The sequence below is a fragment of the Monodelphis domestica genome, chromosome 1, assembly GCF_027887165.1.
Source record: "Monodelphis domestica isolate mMonDom1 chromosome 1, mMonDom1.pri, whole genome shotgun sequence".
NCBI classification, from domain to species: Eukaryota; Metazoa; Chordata; class Mammalia; order Didelphimorphia; family Didelphidae; genus Monodelphis; species Monodelphis domestica.
In genome coordinates, this window is record NC_077227.1 from 538463909 (window position 1) to 538485626 (window position 21718).

At 34.1% G+C, this 21718-nt stretch overlaps 1 protein-coding gene across 3 annotated transcripts in view; it reads left to right on the forward strand.

The window, feature by feature from the left end:
- The window catches only part of ADAM17 (ADAM metallopeptidase domain 17), a 58963-nt gene that overhangs the window by 8306 nt on the left and 28939 nt on the right, over positions 1-21718 (forward strand). For 2 of the 3 annotated variants that reach the window (XM_007476152.3, XM_056813317.1), the window contains exons 2-7: positions 9569-9701; positions 13020-13150; positions 14218-14306; positions 16951-17119; positions 19029-19159; positions 20502-20591. In XM_007476152.3, coding sequence (XP_007476214.1) covers positions 9569-9701; positions 13020-13150; positions 14218-14306; positions 16951-17119; positions 19029-19159; positions 20502-20591 — 743 coding nt within the window. Of the gene's footprint in view, positions 1-9567; positions 9702-13019; positions 13151-14217; positions 14307-16950; positions 17120-19028; positions 19160-20501; positions 20592-21718 lie in introns of those variants that run through there. The other variant, XM_056813318.1, reaches the window with a different exon arrangement.

Here is a 21718-nt window from a genome sequence, read left to right on the forward strand (position 1 = left end):
GTTACGTGATCATGAAGAACCCAGAAGTGGAGTTGTGTGGATACAGTATCACTCACACTTCAGAAAGCAAAATTAATTTTTGCATTCAGACTAAGAGGGGGTCTTCCAGCTGTTGAGCCTTTTTGGCAAGGCCTTAATGAGCTCATGGATGTTTGTCAACATGTGCTTAATAAATTTGAAGCAAGTATAAAGAACTATAAAGATCAAAAAGAAGTTGAAATGGAATAGTTAATCTGCCTTTGATCAGATTAGAATGTGGACCTGTGTATTGTTACCTCATTTTATAGAATTGATCTGTTCCTTAAAAAGTTATCTCTGGGGTCAATTTGTGTATATTGAATCCTATTTTTACAGTTATTTTCATTATAATATACTATGTATAAAGAACGGACACAATACTTAATGAAATTACACCTAAAGCAATAAACCTGAAACAAGGGAAAGCCTATCAAAAAAAAATGTTCCTTACAACCCTGTGATGTAGGTGCTATTATTATCACCATTTGAGGCAAATAGAGGTTGTGACTTGCCCAGGGGCATATAGTATCTAAGGTTAGATTTGAATTCAGGTCCAAGACTCTATCCACTGTGTCACCTAGCTGCCCTTAAAGGGACAATCAGAAAAGTTATGAAGGCAAAGGGGGGAAAAAAGCCTTTAAGCATAGAAACATAATTATCAACAGCATAAATATCAGACACGAATGTACTTTGGAGCAGCTAAAACCTCAGTGAACTGATTTATAATGTATTTGCTTGCCAGAGGTATATTTATTGATCTGTGATTCTTCATACCTTAGGGGGAGGGGTGGTCGGGAATGGGGAAAAAATATCAACTTATATTTCTCTGAGAAGTTAAAAAAAATCTTAGGCCATGTAAATGATCAGTAGGATCAGAGGTTTCATAGAATTTAGAGCTGGAAGGGATCTTGAAGTTCAACCTTCATATTTTCAGATGAACAGAAACATTGAATTTTTAACTGACTTGCCCAAAATAATAAATGTAGTAAGTATTCAAAGTGAGATTGGAACCCAGATCCCTGGACTGCAAATCTATGGTATGACACTTAGTCCCCTAAAAAAAGCCCTTCTAAATTGTAGGGATTAGGATAGTGGTTCGACTTTTGATTTAATTGGTATAGAAAATGCTTAAGTATTGTCTCTTCAACTTAGAATTATAGAAAGTTTCCTAGAGCACTGAGAGAATTAAATCACCTGGCTAGAGTTGCTCAGTCAGAGACAGGATTTGAACTCTGAGTTTTCTGGCTTTGAGACCCGCTCTATCCATTCTACCTCTCTTCTGAATTCTAGGACAAAGTTGTTAGAAAACTATCTAATATCTGGTATAGGTAGCATTTTAATTTTCAGTCAAATTTATTAAAGTTGGATTTTTAAATATAAATTATGTCCACTTGAATTCTTTTTGTAATTAATGTATACATCTTTTATAAGATTAGGAGTTCTTTAGTGAAGGAATTAATATAAGAAAATTATTTGTTAGGAAATTCCACTGAAAAATATGATCTTTTAAATGAACTATTTAAAACAGTCTTTTCTCTAATCATTGGCTTTCTAGTTCAGAGCTTCTAAGATGATACAATTGGACTTCATTTATTCAACATTTATATCTACTATATGGAAAACATTATATTAGGTGCTATGGGGTATAAGAGGGGAAAAAAAGAGTTATTTTATAAAAGTTGTACTGGATTATTTAAGAATAGGGTCTCCAGGAATTTATTTTATTCCAAAGAGATTTATTTACAAGTTTATTTACAAAATATAGAAAGAGTAAAATAAGAAAATCAAAGAGAGGATAGGGTAAGATATCTAGCCTGAACACGAAGTAATTTACTCCTGGCCCCCTGACTCAATCCAGGCAGGGAGAGTTGGTTCTTAGCTGGAGAGGCCTCAGCAAAGCTGAGGACCTGGGGAAGTCTCTCCTGAGGCTAGTCTGTTCAGAAAATCCAGGAAAGGAGTCAGCTTTTTTTCACTTAACCACGTGTCAGTCCAAAAGAAGAGATTTAGGGACAGTTTCATGAGGAATAGGGTCTTAGGTCCAGTCAGCAAATTCTTCTTCAGCCTCCAACTCCAACTCAGATCTCCAGAGGAAGTCAGAAGTTCTCTCTGAAGATCTCAGACAATTCTCCCATGAATCTCAAGACGGTTCTTCTCCACAGGAAATTGTAACTCCCTTTTAAAGACACTTCTTTGCGTCACTTCCTGTGCCTTCCTCCAATTTTTGCATCTACCAATTACTGTGGAAGCCTTACTTTAGGACTGCCCAGGGGTAGTCAGTTTGATTCTGATTCGTCACCCACTATCCCACACATAGGTCACAGACCTCCCCAACTCGAGTATGAATGGGGTGTTTACACCTTTCTTGATTAAATCTAAAAAATGGGAAGATCTCCCCATCCAACTTTAAGTAGGGTGTTTACACTTTTGGTGCTTAAATCTAAAAATGGGCAGGGGAGTTAATTTCATTTTCACAATCAGGGGAGAGTTAATTTCATTTTCACAATCAGGGAAGAATTAAATTAAATTTTCACAGGGGAGAAGGGTGATAGAATGAGGAATAAAACTTGATCTTTGCCATTGGGCAGCTTATATTGTAGTTGGCATGAGAAAACAATAAAGTAGACATTGATAAGTGGCATAAAGAGAGGTACAGTCTGCTTTTGAGAGTTAAGAAGAGGAATGTCATCTGTAAGAAATTTAAAACTAGACTGGCTTCTTTCTTCTGCCCATTATTCTATTACTTTTAAAAGATCATCTCACTTCCATCCTGCTCACTACTTCCTCTGAAATGAATAGGATTTCTTCTGATTTCTTGTCAGTGTGTTATTAGTGAGTTACCCCTGATGGAGGCACCCCCTAAAACAGGCCCTTCTTATTTTTTGCTGAGATTACCACAACAGCCTCCCTACTGATTTCCTTGTCTTCATTCCCTTCTTTCTGTCTCTTATACTGTTAAAAGATCTTATCATGGTAATCTTCTCAGAACCTTTCTGTCCTTAAAATCCCTTTTATAGATGGTATGGTTTTCTAGGAAAAGGACATTTGAACATGACTAAATCTTTGTGTAGAATAGGTCAAAGATATAGAGGATAGTGAATGGGATTAGGAAACTCTTATTAGGAGACTCTTCCTGTAACTTGTGCTTCAGTGGTGACCAAAAGTATATGTATGCAAGCAATATGCAAGCAAAGTGAAGCAGAATGAAGCAAGCAAGAGAACCAATAGCAGAGTGTGGTAAAAAAGAGCTATGGATTTGGAGTTAGATGGCTGGGGTTTGAATCCTGGCTTTGCTATCTGCTGTTTACCTCAAACAAATCACTTAACTTCTTTCAGCTTCAGTTAACTTCATTAAAATAAGGAGTTTGAATTAGTTTAGATGATCTTTCATATTATAGTTTGACATTATTTAGAACTGGAGGGGATTTTTAAAAGATTATTTAGGTCATTTTACAAATGAGGAAACTGAGACTCAGAGAGTTAAACTGATTTCCTCAGGACTTTATAGCTAGAAAATGATAGAACTAGGAATCTAGTGCTTTTTCCATGAGATTTTTTTTTCCTTTAATGTGTATGGTTCCTAAATAAATCTTGCAACTAAAGTAACTGAGTAATTATAGTAAAGTTGTGTTATATCTACTCTAGTGTGAAATTAATGGAAAATCGGGGAAAACAATAGGTGCCATAGCAACCTGGTGTCTGGTATTTGTAGTCCTACTTTGCTGCTGATACTGTGAGCTTTTTTATCCTTCATGTTTTCTGATGGTTATAAGTTTTTAGGTTTGAAGAATAGCTTTACTATAACTGCTTTAGTTTTTTTAGTATTTATTGATGTTACTTTTTACTCTTCTGTCACTTTGCAATGACTCCCCTAATAATAACACTTCTCTTATTAGTAATAAAGAATTTTATGTTTTGTGTTTTATCAAATACTGAGTTATTCTATCATAGAAAAAGGAATTGAACAAACCATCAAAGAACTTCCTAAAAAGCCCTAGGGCTAGAGAGAGTCCCAAGTGAATTCTACCAAACATTCAAAGAACTACTCTTTCCAGTACTAGATAAACTATTTGGAAAAATAGGGGAAGAGATTCCTCCTAACTCTTTATGATACAAATATGATACTGAAACCTAAACCAGGAAGAGCTAAAACAGAGAAAGAAAATTATAGCCCACTATCTCTAATGAACACTGATGCAAAATTTTTAAATAAAATATATCACAAGAATCATATACCACAATCAGGTGAGTTTTATAACAGAAATGCTGAGATTGTTCAGTATTAGGAAAACCATCAGCATAATTGGCCATGTCAATAACAAAATGAACAGAAACTATATTATTATTTCAATAGGTGCAGAAAATTTTTTGACAAAATATAACACCCATTCCTTATAAAAACATTTAAAAAATTGTAATAAATGGAACCTCTGTTAAAGTGATAAATGGCATCTAAAACCACCATCAAGGACTGTCTATAATCAAGTACTAGTTTTTTGAGTTCCATTTGTTTCTGACACTCTTATCTAGTCTGTTCTAGATGTTATGGCTAATGCTTTGTAATTTAATTTGAGGTCTAGAAGTGATTTTCTCCCTACAACTCTGCCTCTTTTAATAATTTCTCTTAATATCTTAGAGCTTTTGTTTTTCCAAGTGAATTTTGTTATGATTTCATCAAGTTCTATAAGATATCCCTTTGATAATTTGATTTGCACAGCATTAAAACTTTGGTAGTATTGTCATTTTATTTTATTGGTATAGTCCAGCCATGAGCCCTGAATATTCCTCCAGCAGTTTATGTTGCTCTTTATTTCTTTAAGGAGCACCTTGTGATTGAATTTATACAAGTCATTTTTGTGCTTTGATAGATTGATCCTCAAGTACTTTATGAACTTTATAATTCTGAAGTTTTTTATTGTGTCTTTCTTTACATTGTTGTATGTAGTTAGTCAGCATGAAAATTGTTCTTTTGGCTTTCTTATTTTACTCTTTATCAGATCATATGTCTTCCAAAGTTTTTCTGAATTCTTCATTTTTATTATTAGAATACAGTAAAACTCTTAAATTCATACATCATAATTTATTTAGACATTCTTTAGTGTTTAAATACTCATTTTTCTTGAAATTTCATTGTTATTAAAAAGCATGTGGAACCTTTCCCTCTGCTTTTACTTTGCTGATGTATGTACATACTTTTAGAATTACTTGCTTAAATAGTTATATAATGGCATTAATATTTCTTATTGGGTTAAGGGAGCATAGCACAAGTAAAATGGAAAATCAAGAATCAGACTACTCCCAATTTTGCTCAAGGAAAACAAGAATACAGAGAGACAAAAATACTACTTCTGGCAGAGGCAGTGACATAGAATATAATGTTATAATGGGGGATGGGGAGGATGTAGCTAGCTGGCACTATAGATAGAGCACTGGGCCTGAAGTCAGAAAGTCCTGAATTAAAATCCAGTCTTGGACATTTACCCAGACAAATCACTTAACCTCTCTTTGCCTCAGTTTCCTCATTTCTAAAATGGGAGTAATAGTGCCTATCTCCCAAGAATTGTGAAGATAAAATGAAATATTTATTAAGCACTTTGTAAAACCTTTTTAAATGGGGGCAGCTGGGTGGCTTAGTGGATTGAGGACTGTAAGGATAATTTTAGGGTTGTGACCTAATCTAAATTAATTTGGTCACCAGAGAAAATACCAAATAAAGACCTCTACCACAAGGTCTTTGAAGAAGATTAGAGGCTTTTCTAAGAGGATAGTATTTGGAAGGTAAAGGAGAAAAAAGAATCAGCCTAAACTCGGAGAGAGCTCAGTGAAGATGCCTCACCTGAACTCTGCTACTCAGCTTCTCCCAGTATAGTGTCAAGGAAAACTCATCGTCAAAACTGGACAATAACTGCCACCATGCCAAGCTGCCGCCAGAGCCACCTCTCCGCCAAAAGAGGCCGGAGAGAGGAAGCGATACAAAATGTATAGACGGTTTTTATATCACTTTCCTGTGTCTCACATGTACCAATGGTAGCTTAAGCTTGACTTAGGATAGCCCTGGGGTCTGTCAGTTGTTTCTGATTTGTCATTTGTTAGCACGTCTGTCATAGGCCATCCTCCTAAATACTTAATCCTTAAGTATGGGTGTAGACATTCCTTTTTTGTTAGACTAAGTAGGGAGTAATCTAAAGTTCACAGAGCCAGGCCTAGAGACAGGAGGTCCTAAGTTCAAATCTGGCCTCAGACACTTCCTACCTGTGTGACCCTGGGCAAGTCATTTAACTCTCATTGCCTAGCCCTTACTACTCTTCTGCCTTAGAACCAATACACAGTATTGATTGTAAGATGGAAGGTAAGGGTTTAAAAAAAGCCTGAAAAAGCCTTTTAAAATGAATTTATGAACTTTTAAGATTAATATTTCAGTATTATGTAGGACAGATTGAATGGAAGAGAAACCAATAAGTTAATTCAATAGTACAGATGAATTGTAATGAAGAGGTGAATGCAATAGAAATAGGAAAAAGGGAACAAACAGATTCTGGGGAGAACTGACAGAAGTCGGTAAGTTGGCTATGGGGAGTGAGAGAGAAATGTGTAAAATAACTGTGGTGCAAGATTGACATGCCAATAATATAAATAGAGAAGTTGAAAGGAAGGAGCAGGTTTGAGAGAGTGGTGTTGGTATAAAATGACTTGGACAGATTATGATTTTAAAAGTAGCAAATTATTTTTCCTCATTTTTCTAGTTTATGTATGTGTGTGTATATATATTATATGTATATATACACATATACCCCATATATATATTTAATCCTTACCTTCTGTCTTAGAATCATATGGTTAAGTGACTTGTCCAGGGTCACACAGCTAGGAAGTGTCTGAGGTCATATTCAAACCCAGGACCTCTCATCTCTAGGCCTGGCTCTCAATCCACTGAGCCACCTACCTGTTGCCTGCATTATATTTTTTAATTGTTGTTGTGCAGTGGACAAGCGATTAGTCCCTAACTTGTCTATAACATTGCTTTTCATCATTCTTGAGGGATATGTTTAATTTAGAATGTATTCCATTCAGTAGATTAGTAATGGGAGCTATTCATGATAATTATTTTTAGTTGATACAAAGCTGTGCAGGATAGCTAACACAGTGGAGTCAGAATAGAGCAGTGATGGTGAACCTATGGCACAGGTGCTAGAGATGGCATGTTCTCTTTGAGCATGCAGCCACCTTCTCCCCCTCTGCAGAGTTTGTTACTAGAAAGGCAGAAGGATCTGGGCGGAACTGCTCCCCTCCTACTTCTCCAGGATGCCTGATGGCATTTTTTTCACATTCCCCTCCCCTCTGCCTAGCAGCCCAATGGGAGCACTTCCTCGCTCCCCCAGCTGGGGTAAGAGGGAAGCTCACAGGCTGCAGAGCTGGAGGGGAGAAGAATGCTTGGGCCACTCCCCTTCCCCTCTGCATACATGCCTGAAGACATTTCTCTCATCATCTGCCTCTCTGCCCAGCAGCCCAATGGGAGTGCTTCCACCCTTCCCTGTGTAGGGCAAGGGGTGGGGGGGAAATGTGTATTCAGCACTTGGGGGGGGCACTGCACTCTGTCGGGGGTGGGTGGGTGGGGGGTTGCATGCCATCTCCCTGTTATTAGAATAGAGCAATGGGCTAAATCTAATGAGATGAAACTCAATAGGGTTAAATGTAAAAGCTTACATTTGAATATTTTTAAAAAATCAATTTTATAAATGTAACACATGGATAGAAAGCAGTTATTCTGAATAAGATCTTGAAGTTTTAGTGGCCTTTAGGCATGATATGAATCAGCATGTGTTGCATTAGCATCCCCCTAAAAAACCTAATGTGATGTTGGGCAGCATCAAGAGAACACAACTTCTAGGCAAATGAAGATGATAGTCTCACTGCACTTTAACTTGGTCAGACTTCATCTTGATTATTATTTTGTGAATCTTAAAATTTCTCAGACTTGTGAATGTTAAAAATTCTCAGACTCTACCTTAGAACATTTGGTTAAGACCATTCCCCATTTTAAACAAGGTACTTGATCAGGAATGTGAGAACTTTACATTACTCCACCCATACTTAAGCATACTTTAGGGGAAGATAAAGTTGTAAACTCCTTACTGAACAGTGAAAAAGTACTTAACCCATACTTATAGTGAGGCAAAAGCCCTTAAGCTAAATCTATTTTTAGATCTAATACAAAAGGGTGCTAAGTACCTATGAAGGTCAAATTAATCACTAAAAGGTCAGGCAACTTGCAGACTTGCAAGGGGCAAAGAGGTGTGAATTTACTCAGAAGTTTTAGTCTACCCAGAGAAGTTGAGAACTAAAGAAGATGTGAATTAAGAATGGTCAGTCGTGTGAAAATGTCTACTGTGATTGGTAGATGTGAAAACTTAGGGGAGGTGACATAGGAGAAAATTTTCTTTAAAAGGAAGAGGTTTAGGCCTCTGAAAGAGCAGCTTGCCAAAGCTGAATTGAAGGGCTCGGTGGCTGAACTTAGTTGAGCTGAGGAGCTGAACTGAGGAGCATTTAGAGAGGTTATAACTCTTGTATTAGCTTGTGAATTTTGAAGATTTCATTTTTTAAATTCCTGAAGCTAAAGCTTTATATAAACATTATGGCACATAAGAAACTTGTCTCTCTGAACACTAGAATCTTGCTTGGGACAAATCTTGTGGTGAGTTGATTAAAGACTGACTGATCTCTTTCTTAAGGCTTAAGCCTAGGCTGGCCTAGCCCTTTTCTCATTATTTCTTCTTACTCTCTCTCTCTCCCTTTCATTAATTCCTTAATTTGTATTAATTAAAATCTCTATAAAACCCAGCTGACAGGTATATTTAATATTTGGGGATTTTCCCATGGCGACCACTATATTTTTGATTTGAAACCATATTTTCGCAGTCACAGTTTATGCCAACCACTCTTTTAACTGTAACAATGTTCACTTCTGGGCACCACAGATTAAGAAAACATCGATAAGCTGGAATGGATTCAGGAGAGGGCATGAAGATAGGTGAAAGGCTTTGAAATGATGACCTAAAAATAGGAACTGGGCATATTTAGCCTAGAGAAAAGAAAACTTGGGGGGGGGGTGCATGATAACTGTCTTTTATTATTTTGAAGGGTTATTAAGGATTAAATTTGTTATGTTTGGCCCCAGAGGGCCTAATCTAGAGCAGTGGATAGAAGATAAAGAAGCATATTTAGGCTTTATGTCAGGAAAAACTTACTAGCAACTGTTCAGAAGTGAAATGTACTACCTAGAGAAGGGATGGGTTTCTCTTATTTGACAATCTGACAGTTTGATGGACAGTCACCTGCCGGATATATTAGAATGCAGGTTCCTTCTGTATATGTATTGGACTAGATGGCAGGAGAGATCTAAAACTCCTTCAGTGATTTGGTCAAATGAATAGAGAAGATCCAAACAGTGGAAAAATAGGTTTCTCATTAAAAATCTGAGTAGTCTTACTTTATCTTGTCAGATTTTTTAGAATGTTCTTTTGAAAATCAATTAAATTTTTCTTATTTATTTCAGAGAAGCTTGATTCCATGCTGTCAGATTATGATATCCTTTCTTTGTCAAACATCCAGCAACATTCCTTGAGGAAAAGGGATCTACAGACAGCATCACATTTAGAAAGATTATTGACTTTTTCAGCCTTAAATAGGTAATTAGAACTATTCAAAGTGAAATAATTGATTTTTGTTCTTGTTCTTTCTTTGCTTTGGTTAAGATAAGTAGTTGTATTGAAATCTTTAAAAGTTATTTTTTTAAGAGAATGGTAAAGATAATTGTAATATGTCCCAAATTACTCTTCTATAATAGGGCACTTATTCTGATAAGTTTTTGCTTAATTAAATTCAGTCATATGTGTAGAGGAAGTTAGAAAAATCCTCTTAATATATATTTTCCATTTCAGCCTTTATGAATTTTAGATAATTAGATCTCCTTCAGAGTACCAGCTGATCAACTGTATTGCATTTAGAGAAGTTGTAACTCTTGTATTAGCTTGTGAATTTTGAAGATTTCATTTTTTAAATTCCTGAAGCTAAAGCTTTATATAAGAAACCAAAACATTATGGCACATAAGAAACTTGTCTGATGTGGAATTACCTTTACTATTTTTTGAGTGTTCTGGTAAATTTGTGGGCATGTGCACTTCTGATATATTTTTTAATTATTCCAAAAGCCTTGTAAAGATCATTAAAGAGTAAGAATCTGGACATACATATTCGAGAATCATAATGTTCCATGAAGTTCTTTCTCATGTACAGCTTGGAAAAGACTGAAGACAGAATAACAGTTAACCAACATTTTGTTTCCTTGACCATCTCTGCTGTTAGGGATGCTCATGAAAAGGGGACTGTTAGGAAAAACAAGTCACCAAGACCATATACTCTTTCTGGTAGAAGTCTACAATTTTCATAACTGCTCTGTGACGTTGTTGCTGTAAGACTGAGAAGTTTGACAATCTGATTTGCTTCCTCAAAGCATATCAGAAGTAGCAAATTAAAGAGGTAATTGGTGTGTGGACTTCTTGAAGCCAGCACATTGCACTGATGGGAGGAAGTGATAGCTCTCCTTCTGACTTGAAGGGAGGAGATAAACTATGAAAAAGTGATATGAGAACACTGAAGTGCATCATTCTGGTTCCATTTAACTTACAGGTCTGAATTGCTTTACATAATTGCACAGCCCCAGTGGAGATGAATACTATATGTTATAGTATAGTAACTGATGTTAGTATAAGCTACATGGTATATTGAAATAGAGCCCTGGGCATGGCTTCAGATTTCTGGTACTTACTGCCTTTGTGATCCTGGGCAAATCTGTGTGCTCAGTATCTAAGGTAGATACAGGTTGTGATCTATTCCTACATCAGAAGTTTCCTATTCAGATGAAATCACAAATCTTTACATAATTGATATTCATGATAATGAATGAATCACTGAGAAAAATCATATAATGTTTAGTTTTTTCTATTAAAGAAAACATAGCAATGTATCATCATCCAAGATGTTTACAATTTTAAAAAGCTTGGGCACCTGAAACATCAAGCTTTAGTTATGTAGGTAATTTTCTTATGTGAAACTTTTGAATGTACCATCAATGTCAGATAAATAAGACAATTCAAAGCATATTAATCTAGACCAAGAGAAAATATAGATGTGGAACTATAAAACTTTTTTTATAACATTGTTTTCTTATACTTACCCAAGAATGTATGATTATAATATGAGAATGATTATAATAACGAGAATAATTTTTGTTAAATGGGAATAAATGTAAGTAATATAATACACTAAAAGGATTTTTGCAACAAAAAAACTAAATGTATTTTTCAGCCTATTTAACAAATTATTTTACTTTTTTTAAAGCCTATGATTATATAGTTTCTAAAATAGTAACACTTGGAGTAGACATTGCATTAATAAATCTATGATTTTGATTTTTGAGATCAAATTGAGTAATATATGTAAGATGCTTTGTAAATTATAAATCTATACTGTAAACATCAGTTATTAATATTATATGTAGACTCTCAAAAACCTAATTTTTAGGGAGCTGAGTGATTATCCCCTTCCCCAAAATCTTGAAACAAATTGTATTCATATGAGAGGAAGTCAAGAAATAGAACTAAGAAAAACCAAAAAGAGAAAAAACTCATTAAAAATAAGGCTAAGCCAGAAGGCCTCTGAACTATTATAGATCATTAAAGTTTCACATCAGGAAAAAGCAGGGAGAATGGTAGGACAATTGTATGTAGAAGTAACATACTTTAGAAAATATTTTAGCTATAATTAATATAAATTATATTTTAATATTATACATAATCCAGCCAGAAAATGTGACTTGATAAGTTTGGAAACTCAGAAAGCTTGATTTCTAATTGTCACGTGACAAGATTTTAAATTACCAAACACGCAAGTCTTTGTCTAGAAAACAAGGACTGCTTTGCCATCGTTCAAATAATAGTGAATAAAACTGACATGAAGACACTTACAAAGTTCATTAAGAATGTAAAAAAAAGAATGTTTTTTTATTGTACCCCTCAAAATAGTTGAAAGAAAAAGTATAATTATGAATGTATAAAAGATAAGCTTTGAAGAACAGAGAGAAATTTTCATAGATTTTATAAAATAATATTCTGTTGTTTTTCTCTCTGACCAAAAAATCATTTCTAAAAAAAAACAAACCAACAAAACAACTTGTTATGCTTCAAAAATTAAAAATACTTATTGCTGTGGCAACATTCCCCACCCATTATTTTCTTTGGCATTTAAAGACTTAAATTATCTAATATGGAAGTAACATCTATTATCAATATGACAGATAGCAAAAATTTTTCTTGCCACTTGCTGAGACAGAAATTGAGGAAACTTTTCATCATTTCTAGTTTTTATGCTACTTTTAGGGTACTTTGCTGATAATTTTTGAAAAATTGACAACTACAACCCTACAGAGTCACCCCTTCATGAGAATAATGGAATTGTTAAGGGACAATTGGAAGTCTTAAATATCAAAATGCCTATTTTAATATTTACGTAGTTCTAGACTGCCATGTTTCAAGATGAAGTTTATAGACAGGAGACAGGTTATTTCTAGTATGAGAGGGAAGTATAGCAGTGCTAAAAAAAAACATAAGATGGTATAGTTGGTATGTGTATTTAATTTTTCTGATAACCTGATAGCTTTTTGAACTTGAACCTAAACTATTCCAAGACTTTTGGTGTTACTTGTTCTTTAAATACTTCAGGGAAGGTAACATACAAGACCTTTTGTTGAATTTTACCATTGTCAATAACGCTTGATTTCCAAGCTGTGTCTCTTCTATAATTTTTACCTACTACCCCTTACTAGATGAGTATTACCCTTCATGCTTAATGATTCTGACAAGCTACTCAACTGTTTTCCTGACTTAGGAAAATTCATAGGTTTGTATTCTGATATTTGGTTAGAATTAAACAATCCTGTTATTCTTCAGACATTTTAAGGTATATCTAACATCAAGTGCTGAACGCTTTTCACAAAATTTCAAAGTATTGGTTGTGGATGGGAAAGAAGAGCAAGAATATCCTGTAAAATGGCAAGATTTCTTCTCAGGGCATGTAGTGGGTAAGTGTAAGCAGAATTGTTGCACGTGCCTTGAGCCTTTGCCCAAGTTAAGAAAATACAGCTTCATTTTATCTATATATTCCCTTTCAAGGGAAGACATGGCATTAATTCCTTTGGTATTTTCTTTAAATATAAATTCTTTTTTGAAATTGATACACTAACAAATCAGTAGAACATGTAGTGGAAAAAAATGGATATTGGCTTATCTGTCACCCAACAAAAATAAAGTGAATTTCTTCTTTTTAAGTAGAGATAATTCCACTTCCATACATCCAGCTCTAGTGTAGTTTTATGTTTGCTTTGTGAAGTTATAGATAAGGTATGATATATGACTATTTCATTTGTGCCCGTATGTTAAATTTTCCATTGGATATATATATATATATATATATATATATATATATATATATATAAAGCATGTCTTTGCTATAGATTAAAAAAAAATTTTTTTTAACCCATACCTTCCATTTTAGAATCAAACTCTGTATTGGTTCCAAGGCAGAAGAGTGGTAAGGGCTAGGCAATGGAGGTTAAGTGACTTGCCCAGGATCACACAGCTAGGAAGTGTCTGAGGCCAGATTCAAATCTAGGACCTCCTGTCTCTAGGCCTGGTTTTCAATCCACTGAGTTATGCTCCCTGTTGTAGATTTTTTGTACTTTTTTCCAGACAAATACCAATAAAGTCTTGGTTGTCAGTTTGACCCTCTGGGCCACTAATTTTTTTACTGAAATTTGATGGAATTTCTGCCTGTGAGTTTTAAAATTAATATTTAATAACTAAGTATTATATTTTATAAAGTTTTATTATTAATAATTAAAGCGAACTGCCTGAATTCAGCCCAGTTGCAGGTCCAAAAAGAGCAAGAAAGAGGAGTTACAGCCACTTAAATACAATTATGCAAAATGTGGGGACACAGGAAAAGGGAATTTTGGGAAATACTAAGGGACTTCTGGGGGATGAAGTCCAAAGGCTCAAAATCTCCATTTATACATGCCTCAGGTAAAATTTGGTTTGGGGTATTTTCCAATAGCAATTTCATTAGTTTTGTTCTTTTTCTTGATTTAAGGTGAACACAACTCCAGAGTTCTGGCCCATATAGGTGACGATGACTTTACAGTAAGAATCAATACAGATGGGGCAGAATATAACATAGAGGTAATTTTTTTGTCTCATTTTCAATGTCAAATATACATGGCCTTTTAGGAATGGTGTTTTCCATCTATTTGCTTATTAATATAGAAGTAAATGTCATTTTTACTGATGTTATTTTTTCTTTTTGTAATTAGATCTCCAAAATCAACATTAATTTTTTTTTTCTTTAGAAAGATTAGGAAGCAGAATAAGTTGGAGGGCATTTTAATTTTTTTTTTAAGACATAAAAATGTCACTAAAGCTGCATCCTGTTTTTCTTAGTACTTTAAGAAGTCACATGCAGAGCACATGGCAAGAGAGAAAGGAAGCCTTCTTCTTTTCTTACCCTCTTCTGTCTTATACCTTGTCTTCCTTATAATAATCTGATTATCCTTATTAAAAGAGTATATCATTTTCTTTAAGATAAAAAAAAGGATTAATTCCCATCTAACCCTCAAAGTCACCCCTTCAAAAACATTGTGAATTTAAGTAATAGTTGATAACCAGTATCCAAAGTAAGAACTTTAAGGTGTTCTTCCCATTGTTTTGGCAGCTTCTTTGCAATTGAAGAATGGCTAGTGAAAGCCAAGTCCAAACTGCTTAGATTGCATGTATGATATATGATAGAAATGGCTCTTTTATTAGCCAAGAATTCCAAATATTTGTTTTCTCTCATATGCATATTGATGTACTATTCTAGAAATAAAAAAGGTACCCTGTATGAGTAATGCTCACATCTCCAAAAATCAGGCCATGGTCTAATGTGATTTTTAGAATTTCTTCATCTTGCTTAGTCTAGCACCCAGGAATGTACACACCCACACTACACTGGCATGTGCTAGCAAGTGACTAATCAGAAACAACTGACTGTCCCCTGGGCTGTCCTAAGCCAAACTTGAGCCACCATTGGCACCCTTGAGACGCAGGAAGTGACTTTGGAATTCTTGTCACTTCCTGTGGGGAAAGCTGGAGGCTAGTTAGATCCTGAAACTTGAGCCTGGAGGAGCTCCCTCAGACAGCTAACTTCCTTGGGACGGTCACGTGGTGAGTGATAAGACTGACTCCCTTTTGCCTTGGCTCTCAGGGAAGACCCCTTTGGCTGAGCTGGAGCAGTTTAAATTAACTCTTTTTTTCCTCTCTCTCCCTCTCCCTCTCCTTCTCCCTCCCTCCTATTGTAATTAAATCACCATAAAATTCCATTCTGACTTGAGTGCTTCATTTGGGATTTAAGAAATTAAATCCCTGGTGACCAATAATTTTTACATTCAGTCTCAACCCTAAATTTACCACTTACACTAACTGAAATGAAAACCAATCAAAATTAAATCAACAAATACTTGTTAAGCAGTGTCTCTTGTCAGCCAGTCAGCAACAGATTTCACTGATCATTAAGCTACCAACTTTTCATACTTGAGACTATTGTACTACTTGGAAATAATTTATTTTCTACCTTCATAGCTCACAGGCTTGGGTTTTGTTATCATTCTATTGTTTTTTAAAAGGTGATAGAATTGAAACATAAAGCTACCCTGAGGCTAATCTTGAATAGTTATATCCTAGAGACTTAATTTCTGAACAATTTTATCCTTTTTAAAATTTGACTTTGAATTAGATAAGAACATGTAAATGATGCTTGTTTATATAAAAGGTACAATTTTATGTTTGTGTATGGTGTTGCTTAATAAATAATGCTCTCCATAGCTAAATTATGCTTTGAGATTCATCCAAATTTATTAATATCCAATCTGAAATTTATAACAATGAGATTCATGTTAAAGGAGCTCCTTTCCCTTCCTTTAAAATGGATATTTTTAGGCTAACAATTAAAGCAGTAGAATTGAATAAGTGGGTGTAGTCAGCATTCATTGTGTGACAACTAGGACATCTTTTGAAATGCTTGCTTTAAAGTCCAAATCATGTATATTTAGTCACTTTTGAGTAAAATTAGTGATATAAACTGTAAACCTTCCTAGTGTAAAATCTTGTTTCTTATTCTGAAAATGGTAAATTTTGAATTTTAGCATAATATATTCTCTAATAATGATTTTGGTATCAGTTATTAGCTGTTTAAAAAACCTATAATAGTATGGAAGAGGATGTTCTTCGGTTCAAATCAAGAAAGATCTATATGTCTAATTAGTAAAGGAGCATATTTACATATTACATTTAAAATGACTGCTTTTCCCTTTTAAATATATATTACATAACTTGTTTGTGTATGTAGAGAAGGAAACTTTTTTTAATGTAATAAAAACCTTATAGCCTTATTAATAAATTATTGATAAATCTCCCCAAATTTTTGATCCTGCAAAGAAGGTAAGGAACACTAGGGATCTGGAAACCCAAGTTCTAGTCCTAGCTTTGCCTTCAATTATCTGGGTAGCCTTAGTGTCATTTTACCTCTTTGAGCCTTAGATTCCTGATTTTAAAAATTGATTTTGTCAGCACAGAAACCTCCCTTAAATAAAATTAAATATCATATATATGACTGTCATAGATACTTAGAGTAAATAGAATATAAAATCTATTTCAGATCTAGATACATGAGAAAAGAAATATCCCCCAAAGTAGGTATTTTTTTGTGTTTGCTGAATATTATAGTATATGTAATAGTACATATTTATAGTGTCTCATAGTCATATTTTATATTTTTTATAATATATTTTAGCCACTCTGGAGATTTATTAACAATACCCAGGACAAAAGAATGTTGGTTTATAAATCTGAAGATATCAAGAATGTTTCACGTTTTCAGTCTCCAAAAGTGTGTGGTTATTTGAAGATTGAAAAAGAGGAATTGCTCCCTAAAGGACTAGAAGACAGAGAACTACATAAAGGTGGGAATTAAAGCATATTTCACCTAAGAATTAGAAATTTGCATCTAATATTAGAAATTGAATAATACCTAATATGATTGTCAGATAACTTTAGTATATGAGGCCTACTGGTAAGAAAAGAGAATACTGACACAAGTGTTACTGGATTAACATTGTCTCTTTTATGCACAATGTTAAAAGCACTAGTGAAGGCGAAGATAAATTACATATATCATATATATATAATCATAATTATATATATATATGTATATATATATATAATTATAATCACAGAATATTAGTGTTGGAAAGGGCCTCTGATAGACTGTGTACACTAACTGCTTGATTAAGTCACTTATCTAGCTCATAATAGTGTCAGAACTAGAAGCCAGATCTCTTGACTCCCAGTTCATTGTTCTTTCCTATATTCCAGTTAGTACTGTTCCTCAAGCATTTATTATACATGTACTGTGTGCTAAGCATTCTGGTCCCACCATGTTGCACCTGTGTGGCAAGTAAAATTCAGTATTGAAAAAAAGTCATCTGATTTTCAGAATTATTATTAATAATTCCTAAATACCAAAAGTAAAATATTATAGATTATGAGATACAATTGATTAAAATTAGTATTAGAAGCATTGAAAAATCCAAATAATAGACTTTAAGATTGCAAGAATGCTTAGTCATCATCTAGTCCAAACTTTTATTCCATCCTATAATTATCAATACAGATTCCTAATGGATCTAATTTCTGCTTTAAAGCAGTTTAGTTTTGGGAAATCCATTAACAAATAAAATTATTTAAAAGTTCTTCTAGTCTCCCCAAATTTCTTTGTCTCTAACTTCTCTGTGATCCCAGTTCTGCCTTCTAGAACTAAGTCTAATCCCTTTTCCCCATTTTCAGTTAATTAAGTACATATTTTGTTCAAGGCCCTGTGATATATCAGTCTTTCACATTTGAAGCAAATTGTATTCTCCTCTTGGATTTTTTTTCTTCATGGTTTCTTTAATTTATCGTTGTATAGTATAGTTGCAAGTAGCCTCCAGAACATGCTTTGTTTGTGTTGCTCTTAAATTGATGTGGCACACAGAGCAAAACACGATTTTCCAGATATGGCCTAAACAACACAGTGATACTGTTGTGTTTCTTATTCTGGACACATGAATGCTTAGGCTGAGTCAGAGATTTTGAGTTCTATTAGGGAGTTTTGAGGCTACTTTGGGTTTCATTTCATGTTCATCTTTGCTCATCTCAGTCCAAAGGAAATATTTCTAATGTAAATAGACACTAATGCGAGTGTATAAATTTAGCATTTCTCAAAATCTCTTGAAGGTTCTAGTAAGGAAAAATATCAAAGATTTTAAAAATACTGATTGACATTATTTTTGTATGTGTTTCTTTGGATCACTTCAATTCCACAAACATTGGCTTTATTATACATTATTCATTTATTTGTCCAGGTTTATTTGTTTGCTTATGTGCAATGCATTGTAATAGGCACTGGGGATACAAAGATATAGTAAGACAGCAACAACTCTTAAGAAACTTAGGGTGAGGTTTAAGGCATACATACAAGTAATTGTAATGCAAGTTATAATTTAAGTCCATAGGAAAGATCCAAATGGAAGTTGTTGAGCTCTTATTCAGTGCCAGAAGAAGATAAGAACTTTTTGACTCTAAGAATGGGTTCATGGTGATTAGACTGTTAGGAATTTTATTGTTTATTTGTAAGGTTAAGAAAACCTTTTATTTTCTCTTGACTTATGTTAATTTTTAAATTTTCTTTTACTTTCTACAATTGGTCTTTAAAAGAATTAAGTTTAATATTCAAATAATAGTACCTTTATAGCCTCATACATTTAAAATATATTAACTGTCAAAGAGTTCATATTTTGATAAATTTAATAGTATGTAAAAAATTCATATTAGTGCATGTTCATCGGGAGAAGAGAGCTCCTCCAAATCCATTGAAGAATACATGCAAGTTACTGGTGGTAGCAGACCATCGTTTTTACAAGTACATGGGCAGAGGGGAAGAGAGCACAACTACAAATTACTTAGTAAGTATTTGACAGTAGATAAGATAATTGACTGGGAGAAAAAGTCATGGAGGGAAGCATCTGAGAGATGTCTGCTCTGATTTGAAGCCCTAACAAGATAAAAATCTGTTTATATGTATTATTTTCTGAGGGCTCACTCAAGAGATTCCAGATTGTTTTAAGGCAGACTTAGTTTGAGGTTTATGAAAATGTATATTACACTGAATCTATAAATATTTTTAAAGCTTTATTTCACTTTCTTACTATTTAATTGTGAGAGAGCTCACTTCTTTGTATAAACCAGACTGCCTATTGAAAATTATAAAAATTGTCCTAATAGAATGCATTGCTAGATGCTTCCAATGTTACTACTGTATATATAGATAAGTGTATCTTTATGGGCAGTGTGTGTGTGTGTGTGTGTGTGTGTGTGTGGTATAAATATAGATATATGAATAGAGAGTTGTAACTTTGGAGTTTCGAATGTTAGAATGCCACAGGAAAAATTAAAGTAACATTGAAAATAGAAATTAGTTCTTAATTCATGGGTATTTGAATAATCAAAAGAGTGGTATATTTCATTGACATTTTTCATAGGATGACCTCATTAACCATATTGAATCTTCCACAATGCAAGCTATTCATGTATTGTTAGCCTGGTCCAATAAATACATAGTCCTCATGGCCTTGCTCTCAAAACCCTTTTGCTTTCTTCTCCTACCCTCCTACCCCTCAAACCCGTCCTATGGCCAGTGAATAGATTTATTGTGTAAGTTGTGGCATTTGATAAGAAATGGTTCTATCCCCATGCAAAGTACTAAGGGAAGTACTAATTCAATATAATCCTTGTCTCTAGTAAAATTTTGAAATAAATATTATTTTTTAAATTGGGAATCTGTTCTTATTATTCATTTGCTGATAAATTTTGATACTTTAAATGTTCATAAGAGATTAATATTTCATTATTTCAGTGGAGTCATCATTGTGGGTATTCCTACTAGTGAAACAAACCATAGCCATTCATTCCTTCTCATTCTGTGCCATTGTTGTCCATATCCTCCCATAAATCTTCCAATATAGGAGGTACACATTGCTCTGGAGGCATTCCTCTGGGTCTGTAACATTTCATGGATAAGTATAAAACTTGTGGTATTCATCTCTTATCCTTATTTTTGCTACATGGCTAGTCTTCCTTTCCTATCAACAATGAGCAAGTCATCATTGGTAATAGTAGGGATACAGCCTATTTAATGATTAGTAGAAACTTTTTACTGGAGTTCTCTCTGGAAGGAGTCTTTTAGTTTTGTATTGTATTATACCAATTTGCATAGCTCTATATGATTTCCTTTCCTTTCATCTTTAGATTGAGCTGATTGACAGAGTTGATGACATCTATCGGAATACATCCTGGGACAATGCAGGTTTTAAAGGCTATGGCATACAAATAGAACAGGTATTCATCAATGGATGTAGCTTATTTCTTATTGACTGAAAATTGTACTTTTAATTGAACTTTTGTTATCAGGCATACCTAACTAGTAGAGTGATTTTCATGAGAGCAAGGGACTATTTTATTTAATCTTTATATTTCCTATAGGTCCTAGTAAAGTGCTTTTTGGAGATGGCTGGCTAATTTGTATTCAAATGTGAATTATGATTAAAAATTTTTTAAACACTATTTTCATATTCAATGAAATCAGTGAATTATACTAGTGATTCTTCGACTGAACTAGATGATATTTCTTTTATTAATCTTTTGTAGCAAAACGGAAAATACTTCTAGGCTAGGGGTATGAAATTTCATTGCGCTAGGGGAACTCCCATAAGAAAACTCCCTCTACTGATGGAAGATGAGCAATTGTTCTACATTTTATAGTCTCTGAGAGTTTTCTAGGGTCCTAAGAGTTGTTAAGTGACTTTTTGCCTAGTGTTATACAACAGGCATGTGTCTGAGGCAGAACTTGACCCCTGTCTACCTTACTCTAAGATTCTCTTTCCATCCACTGCACCTCCTCATGGAGTGGATGGAACTCTCTGTTCCATATTTACATTAGCATATTCTCATTCATGAATTTTTGTTACATCACTATAACTTATAGTAGTTTCTCCTTTCCCTCAGCTTCTAATGCTTATTGTTTCCCATGTAGTTATACTAGTTCTCTTACTTGAATGTAAGAGCCTCATACCCAGGAACCAAGTTTTATACTCACTTTTTGTCTTCTATAGGATGTAGCTCAGGGTTTTAAAATCAGTATGTGTTTACTAAATGCTTATTGATATTTATGACATTAAATTTGTAAATATACAAATGACATTTGTACATGTCAAAACATTGACATTTAGTTTTCCCAAACACAAATTTCTATGCTTTTTCTTGAACTATAAGAATAGGGACCAGTGCCAGGCACAAAAGTGAATTCCTCAGACATTACACTTTACTCTCATTTCTATACTTTTGCACTGGCTGTTCCCCAAACCTGGAACACTCTCAGTGCTCATCATCCTCTTTTAACCCACCCTCCCCACCCCAATTTCCTTTAAGACTAAGTGCCAGGGGCAGCTGGGTAGCTCAGTGGATTG